This window comes from Gouania willdenowi, chromosome 11, assembly GCF_900634775.1.
Source record: "Gouania willdenowi chromosome 11, fGouWil2.1, whole genome shotgun sequence".
NCBI classification, from domain to species: Eukaryota; Metazoa; Chordata; class Actinopteri; order Blenniiformes; family Gobiesocidae; genus Gouania; species Gouania willdenowi.
In genome coordinates, this window is record NC_041054.1 from 12,622,579 (window position 1) to 12,631,603 (window position 9,025).

Genomic DNA, 9,025 nt, shown 5'->3' on the forward strand with positions numbered 1-9,025 from the left:
TGGTTAATATATTCAGGATCATCATCACTTTAATGTGTCTATTTCTCAGTGAGTGAAAAGGCAAAAATGAAGCCCCATCCTTTTTCTGAGGCCCCACCATCACAAATACACCAACACACAGGCTAATGCGCCGGGTCACATGCACTGCGGCCCCCGCACTCTCTCATTCAAGTTCAACACACACAGGGAAACCAATGGCCACAATGGATTTTGCCTTCACCATCAAAAAATAAAAGCAGGGAACACCCTTTTAGTTGAGCTATTGTTGTGGCTCGGCCTCTTCTCTCTTCCACCTGTTTCTATCCCAGTCTCTATCAAGTGGCCAACAGTCTATGGGCACTTTTCCAGAAACAAGGTAAGGGGTGAACACTTCCCTATATGAGTGTGTTTACTTTTACATTAACTGTGATTGGGTAGAGGCTCAGAGAATTGGATTTAAACACATCAATGCTAAACCAGCTCTCTGTGAGGATTTGAACTATATATCATATTATATTTTCTTGTCACTGGTTCAGCTTGCAGGGATGTCTCCACTAAAGACAAGGTAAAGCATTCGTGGTGAATTCTAGATCTACAATATGTGTGTATTGTATTCTATTTTATTTAGTGCTTGTTGATTTGTTTTACTCTCTTTATTTTCCCAGCTATAAACTCACTGTACTTGCATGCATCAGTTCTAGTCATCAAACAAGGCACACAAAATACAAAATGATTCCTTCTGTGGTTTATTCTAGTTTATTGGCAGATTTGTTTAGTAAGAGATGGTTTTCTAATACTATTTCTCATATCTTGATTTTTGCAGTAGTTCTGTTTCCTACTTCAGTTTAAAAAAAAGCATATTAAATTCAGTGTGGTATCTAATGCTGAATGATGAAAAAATAACATTACAAATTAGAGATAACTTGCAAAAAAATGAATACAATTTACTCTGAAAATAGACTAAGTAGACAAAAGCTCACTTACACTTTTTATTTATCCCCAATTTCTTTTTATGTATGTCTTTTAAACTTAAGCATTCCACCCCCCCACCCTTTTTTTCTGTTCTGATTTTGCCTGGTTTAGTTATATATATATATATATATATATATATATATATATATATATATATATATTTAAATGTAGTGTACTTTTAATGACAGTTGTCTGTGAAAATGACATTTTGTTTGTAAATTATTGCAATAAAGTATTAAAATAAGTGCATAGTTTCAATTTATTATTTACATGACTATAAGATTGTTTTCTTAGTCATGGTGTAAATGAGCCTTTGTGAAAACTGATGAACGGAAACAGATAAATCTAACTGAACTAATATTATGTTGCCCTGATTGTGTGTAGCTTTACAATGCTTTTTCCCAATTATTTTTACAACAAAAAAAAAGAACAACATGTATGCTAGATCATGGGTTCTCAACTGGTCTCACCCTTTATATCATTAAATTGAATGTTAAATCTATATATTTTCGCTGTTGCTAGATTATTGACCAGAAAAGTGAATGTGTTTGAAGGGTGTGAATGATTTTCATATGATAAGCATACCAAAACCTACTCATCAGTAATTAAAGATTTATTGATGAGTGTCTTTCATACATCTTTTTTTTTTCATTAAGGACAGTTTTTGTTGGGAAGACTGGGGGGAACTAATGTTTGTTCCGTGTTTCTACACGTGCCTCTTTCAGTGTTGCACATTGTTCCATGTCCTGTTCTGAACGAGCTACCATGTGTGCGTCATCTGTTCTAAAAAATGTTCATGGGCAACTGACACAGGGAAATGACTGCATGTACTGTATGACCTCCGTGGAAAACCTCCTGGCATTACCACACATACACAAATACATATGAACCTACATGAAAGTATATGCTGTCATTCTGGAACAATCAGCTGTAATCATTAAAAAAGCATTCTTAAATCATCCAGTCCTCCTGATTCTCTGACCGGAATCTCCAGTCCATCCTGGCCGCTCCAACCAGTGTTATTCAATTAATTAATGTGGGAAATACTACATTAAATATCCTTGCAGAATTACGACGTCAGTATTGGATCCTGAGGGGGCGTGAGGCGATTCGCAAACACCAGTACAGCTGCCGTGAGTGCCAGTTTTGGCGTGCTAAGCCTCAAAATCCAAGAATGGCAGACCTCCCACCTGCTCGACTGCGGCTTTACAAACCTCCATTTTACTCTGCTGGAGTGGACTGTTTCGGCCCATTCCTGGTGAAGATAGGTCGTCGCCAAGAGAAGAGGTGGGGTGTGCTATTCAAATGCATGACGACAAGATGCTTGCACATCGACCTCCTTGAAAGCCTGGATTCCGACGCCTTCCTGCTCGGTCTTCGCCGCTTTATAGCACGTCGAGGCAAACCATTCGAGATACTTTGTGACAATGGTACAAATATTCACTGGTGGTTGTCGTGAGTTACAAGAAGCCTTTCAAGCTATGAGTCCACAGCTCCAAGAACAGCTTGCAGAGCAGAAGATCCGGTTCCGGTTTAATCCTCCAGCTGCTCCCCACTTCGGAGGGATGTGGGAGAGGGAGATCAGATCAGTGAAGGCTTCTCTAAGAGTCATCTTGAAAGAGCAAGTTGTCCCGGAGCCAGTCCTACGCACCCTGCTCACCGAAGTAGAAGGCATCCTGAATGCCAAGCTACTTGGGTACGTCTCGGCAGACATAGCAGATCCTGATCCCGTGACACCAAGCATGCTACTCATGGGTCGCAGAGATTCTTCTCTTCCACAAGCCCTCTACGACAACGAAGACCTGTTGGGGAGGCGCCGATGGAGACACAGTCAGGTGCTTGCCGATAACTTCTGGTCTTCCTTCACTCGCCAATACCTTCCAGGCCTACAAGATCGTCAGAAGTGGACGACTGAGGCGAAGGGGCTCTGTGTTGGACAGGTGGTCCTCATCGTTGACCCACGGTTCCCAAGAGCATCCTGGTCAGTGGGTATTGTGACTGAGACTTTTCCTGCTCCAGATGGTCGGGTACGTAAAGCTTCTGTTAAGGTGAAATCGAAGATTTACACCCGTCCGGTCGTTCGGTTGATCCCTCTTCCTCAGTTGGCTGAGGAAGAAGATAGTACTCCAGGCAGTCTTCCCGGGGATGGACAATTATCCTGACTGACAATTGGGGGCGGCTGTGTTGGGAAGACTGGGGGGAACTAATGTTTTTTCCGTGTTTCTACACGTGCCTCTTTCAGTGTTGCACATTGTTCCATGTCCTGTTCTGACAGAGCTACCATGTGTGCGTCATCTGTTCTAAAAAATGTTCATGGGCAACTGACACAGGGAAATGACTGCATGTATGACCTCCGTGGAAAACCTCCTGGCATTACCACACATACACAAATACATATGAACCTACATGAAAGTATATGCTGTCATTCTGGAACAATCAGCTGTAATCATTAAAAAAAACATTCTTAAATCATCCAGTCCTCCTGATTCTCTGACCGGAATCTCCAGTCCATCCTGGCCGCTCCAACCAGTGTTATTCAATTAATTAATGTGGGAAATACTACAGTTTTTATAACCTCCCTTGTGTCCACAGTTCTTCTTCATCTACACCACTCTCTCATCTTAAGATGTACAGCTTTATGGGAGGAGGCCTGTTCTGTGCGATTGTGGGTAATATCTTGTTAGTGGTTTCCACTGCAACAGACTACTGGATGCAGTATCGCCTCTCTGGGAACTATGCCCACCAAGGCCTGTGGAGGTACTGCATGTCCAACAAGTGCTACATGCAGACTGACAGCATTGGTAGGACATCTAGATTCACATATTTAACAGTCATCTAATGCAGTGGTTCCCAATCTTTTTTGTCCCGTGTTGAACCCCGTTTCCATCTTTGTCAAATCATATGTACCCCCTCTTCATATCAGTACCCTCTCTTCCAGGAGCATCCTCACTATCTGTTATCTGTTTTTTATTCCGTCTGAGCTAACTCCTCCTACACCGATTGTCCGATTTTTATGCAATTGCTTTTATAATTTTTAACTTTTAAACTTTTTGACTTATTACATTTTCTCTTTCCCATTCATTTCTCCTGGAAATTTCAGCTTTTTAAACTTTCAAGCCCTTCATCCCCAGCTATTCTTCAGCCCATTTTGACCATTCAACCTTTAGCATGTTGAGCTAGTGCCTTCCATCCAACTTTTTCAACCCATTTCAACTTTTTCCAACTTCTTCAACCAATTTTAACTTTTTCCAACTTTCTCAATCCATTTAAACAGTTTTTTTTTTTTTACCAGTTTCAACCTTATTGCCAATGTTCAGCTATTGCTAGGTTAATGTTTAGCTAATGCTAGGTTAGTGCTAATGCTAGGTTAATGCCAATGCTAGGCTTGCTAGGTTAATGCTATTGCTAGGTTAATGTTTAGTTAATGCTAGTTTAGTGTTAATGCTAGGTTAATGACAATGCTAGGCTAATGCTATTGCTATTGCTAGCTTAGTGTTTAGTTAATGCTGGTTAATGCTAGGTAAATGCCAATGCTAGGCTAATCCTATTGCTAGGTTAGTGGTGATGCTAGGTTAATGCTAATGCTATACTAATGCTAACACTAGACTAATGGTAATGCTAGGCTAATGCTAATATTAGGGTAGTTCTAATGCTAGTTTAATGTTAATGCTAGATTAATGCTATTGCTAGGACAATGTTAGTGCTAGGTTAATGCTAATGCTAGCTAATGTTAATGCTAAATAATATTAATGATAATGCAAGCTAATGCTAATGTTAGCTAATGCTAATGCAAAAAATATATAACAAAAAAATATAGTATTTTTTCAGCAATAGTATTGTTAATAATTCCAAATAAGTTTGCGAAGGTTGTGGACAAAACTGTATCCAAGCATTGGACACAAAAGCGATCAGCAGATGCCTCTGAGGAAGACTGGCAGTTGACAGTCGAAACATGTCAGGAGGTCAAAGTAAATTTCCTGAAAAAAGTTGTCTGAATAAATGAAATATTAATAGTACTGTACGTTTGTGGTGAATTTGTCAAAAAAAATGTTTTTGAGTACCCCCTGCAATGTGCTCCTGTACCCCTGTTTGGGAACCACTGATCTCATGCATCTTTGAACACTTCATGGTATCCATAGTTTGTTAGTTAACGCCACCATATTTTACTTTCAGCTTACTGGAACGCCACCAGAGCGTTTATGATCCTTTCAGGGATGTCCTGCTTTTCGGGCATCGTCGCAGGCATCATGTCTTTTGCACACTTCTCCTCCTTTGAAAGGTTCAACCGCTCCTTTGCAGCAGGAATCATGTTTTTCATCTCCAGTGAGTTCTTTTCCTTTCATTTATGATCACATTAAGACCTTTGTGTCCTCTTCATCACAGACACATCTCTCCCCATCTCTAATGCAGCTTTCTTTGTTCTGCTGGGAATGGCCATTTACACTGGGGTGACTGTCAACTTTCTGGGAAGACGTTTTGGAGACTGGCGCTTCTCCTGGTCCTACATACTGGGCTGGGTGGCAATGCTTATGACCTTTTTTGCAGGTGAGAAAAATCAAATGGATGGACGCCAATGTCTATCTATCAGTGTGTAAAGGTTCCAGAGTATGGAGGACCAACTCTGCCATAAGTAAAAATAAATAAATACATTGTATATATGGCATATATTTAGCTATTGTGCAATTTATTTATTTATTTAATGGCATCTATTTGTAGGTATTTACTCATTTACACATGTATTTCTTTATTTTAAATTGGGGCAGATTTGGTCCTCCATACCAGAGAAGGTCAGAAATTATTTAAATTAACACATCTTTCCATAAACTACCCAGTTTATCTTTGTTTTCTTCATGCTCAGTCTTCCTACTACTATTGTTGAGTGTGGTTGTGACCTTAACCTTTGTCTGTTGCAGGTATTTTCTACATCTGTGCCTACAGAATGTGTGAATGCAGGAGAGGGACCAACCAACGCTAGAGGGAGACAAACAGCTTATATATATATATATATATATATATATATATAAAAAAAAACTTGGACTCAGCACTATATAAATAAAACCATGCTCAAGAGCTTATTGTGTTGATGTTGTTGCTTTTATATAATTATATAATTTATTATTTCTAATGAGCCATCATTATTATCACATTTTTTCCAAGAATAGTCACTTTGGTTAAACTGAAAACAGTAGTAATTAACCTGATTTTGTGCAACACCATTTTAAATTTAGATTTTAAAACATTTTGGAATTTTTGGGTGTTTTGTATATTTTTAGTATGTAAAGGTAACACTGAATATACAGTATAGGGATGACTGCCTTCTTGGCGTCCTTCTATTAGTAAAGAGAACAGGTGGCCATAATGGACAGGATTGGACAGTGGTTCTTAACCTGGGTACAATCAACCCCTTGGGTTTGTTGTGTCAGTCTCAGGGGTTCGAAGAAGGTCAATTTCCATAATAAACCAGTTTATTAAAAGATAAATTACAATAACAATGTTGATTTTAATTTTAAATATTAATTTATTTAAAAAAGACGACCCTGAAAAGAAAGAGCAAGCTGGGGAGAAAATGGATGGATTAATTTATAAAAAAATCTAAATTAAAAAGGTTTTTAAAAAAGAAAAATATCAGATCAGACTTAAGTGTGAGTGTCTGAATAAGACACATATGGTACCATTGTTTCTGGGGGGAAAACTATTTTTTTTTTCAGGTTCGGTGAATGCATTGATGAATTTGCAGGGTTCATTACCTGCTATAAAATTAAGGACCATTGCTTTAGGACATAGGGCAAATTGTCATGGGGATACGTGAATAAAAATTCAAAATTATCATTAATTTTAAGTATATATTTTTCATCAACAGGATAGGTAACAATTTAGGAACCACTGCTTTGGGAAAAGACACAGATAAGATAATGCACTAACTAATCCATGAATCCTGTAAGGCCAAGATCAAATAATACAATTACCCATATACTAGTGAGATAAAAAGCCAGTGCACTCCATTGAAATGTTACCAAATCAAATTGTGTGACATAAAATTGTAATCTAGAAAGGGGGTGGGTCCCTGGTATTGGTATGTGTCTATGATTCGGAACCACCAACTGTCTCAATATTTGACTCACAAATAAATGAGAAAACAACTTTAATGGAAATTGCTGAAAATTGTGCGAGGCATAATTGTAATCTACGGTGAATTACCTTCGAAACGATATATTACACGACTATGTTCCCATAAATGTTGAAATTAACGGAAATGAGGGGTGGGCCCCTGGGCCCCAAATCGAAAATCGGGCCCTGAGCGACGCTGCGTACACATAGGTTATACCTACCAAATTTCAGCCCGATCTGTTCACGAATAACAGAGGAGTAGCGATGTTAACTAGCGTACACAAGAAGAACAAAGTGAGTGACATTAGCCTAAATAACACACATGGCCTGTGGGTCGAATGTGGCCCATTAAAGCTATGAGCTACATATTTCTGTCTCTGCATTATTCCTTTAAATCTTTCTGATAGATTTTTTTCACCCATTTCAGCATTAGGCCGTAATATTGAAATATTTAAGCTTATTTATAGAGTATAGTTGTTTATGGGAACAAGCTTCCAGAACATTTCTGACATCCCCTGAGATCACTTAAAGTCAGAAATCACATGGTAAACACGGAGTGAGGCCGTGTCAGCAGAACACAAGCAGAGAAGAAGATAGAGAGGCTCAGGGTGGGTCTAGAACCAGTGATTGTCCCTCTGCCTCTGTCTGACGTTCAGGTTTCCTCCTGATTCTATAGCACTTAACATTGCTTCCCATTAGCTGAGAGGAAAGGAGCGTATAGATGCTGAGGTGATGAATGCAGTGACGCAGAAACAATGAGAAAAATGTAAACAGCCAGTGGACGGATGCCTTGATCCAACTTTCCATATTTGGTCGGCTGCTGGAAGGAGATAAGCTCTGTGATATTGTGAGCTTTTATCCACATTCTTTATTATCCCTCTATTAGACCTTCAGCCTGGTCACGGTTTATTAGCTGCAGTATGACTTGGCAGAATTTCACAAATTATACCATGTTTTAGGAAGATCAATTTGTGAATTGGCCTGTAATAAGATACTTTTTGCCTTTTATATTTATATCCATAAACTTCTTTTTATAAATATGTATATATTGTTCATATGAAAGTAAGAAAAAAGTATATATACAGTATATTTACGCATACGCATTTGTGTATGATACTATGAAGCAATAAGCCTTTTAATCCATAAATCATTGACTCACTCTATGATACAATACATTTATTACACTATAGGACTGTCTCATAATGTAATAACGACTGCAAAAAGTTTTGTTTTTTTTAATGTTTTGGGCTCAGGATCTTGTTACATTATTAACCAGTTGTAACATCTATTTAAATAACATTTTGGCTCTTTACAAAGCAGGCTTTTAACAGTAGAAACATTAGTGACAAAAATCTAAGATTGTAGGACTAAACATGACTATAAATTTGTGCTCGTATGAATTTGCAAAGGCTTTGTTTGCTTTGATTTGAAGAGTTGTGTGAAACAGTTATACATACAATGAACGTTTGTATACATTAACCATCAAAATGAATGATCATCTGGCATTTAGGTTTCACAAGTGAGAAATTACAGAATGGAAAAAACCTTTTTGAGTTTTGAACGCAGCCAAACAGCTGATCTGATCAGTGACTATTTTCTTTATACTGTCCAAATATTTTCAAAAGAAACTAGAAATGTACTTCTGAGATAACTGGTATATTTTTCTTTTATTTCTTTACCAACCCATATCTTTACCATGTATAAAAATGCTGCTTCACATTGAGGCTGATTCCTAAACTTATGTAAGCTACAGAAACCAGGTAATACACTTACCCAGTCACATTACGTTATGGTACATTATACAGAGCTGCAACTATTTTCTCTTTAACAGGGTTAAAAGGGAAGTTATTTCATTTGGTCCAAACAACTTTCAAAATCTAATTATTTGAGGAAATATGATTTAAAAGTTCACAGCCCTTCCCACGCCCCTCAGGCTAGCAGGAAGAGAGAGAGAATAGAACTCTGT

General features: G+C 38.1%; 1 protein-coding gene across 1 annotated transcript; it reads left to right on the plus strand.

The window, feature by feature from the left end:
- The first annotated feature begins 3,548 nt into the window (after nucleotides 1-3,548).
- Nucleotides 3,549-5,926, plus strand: LOC114472351 (lens fiber membrane intrinsic protein-like). Its single transcript, XM_028461578.1, has 4 exons — nucleotides 3,549-3,752; nucleotides 5,125-5,274; nucleotides 5,362-5,496; nucleotides 5,865-5,926. Exons 1-4 carry the CDS (start codon nucleotides 3,578-3,580, stop codon nucleotides 5,924-5,926), a joined length of 522 nt encoding a protein of 173 aa, XP_028317379.1. The 5' UTR covers nucleotides 3,549-3,577.
- Nucleotides 5,927-9,025: the final 3,099 nt, after the last annotated feature.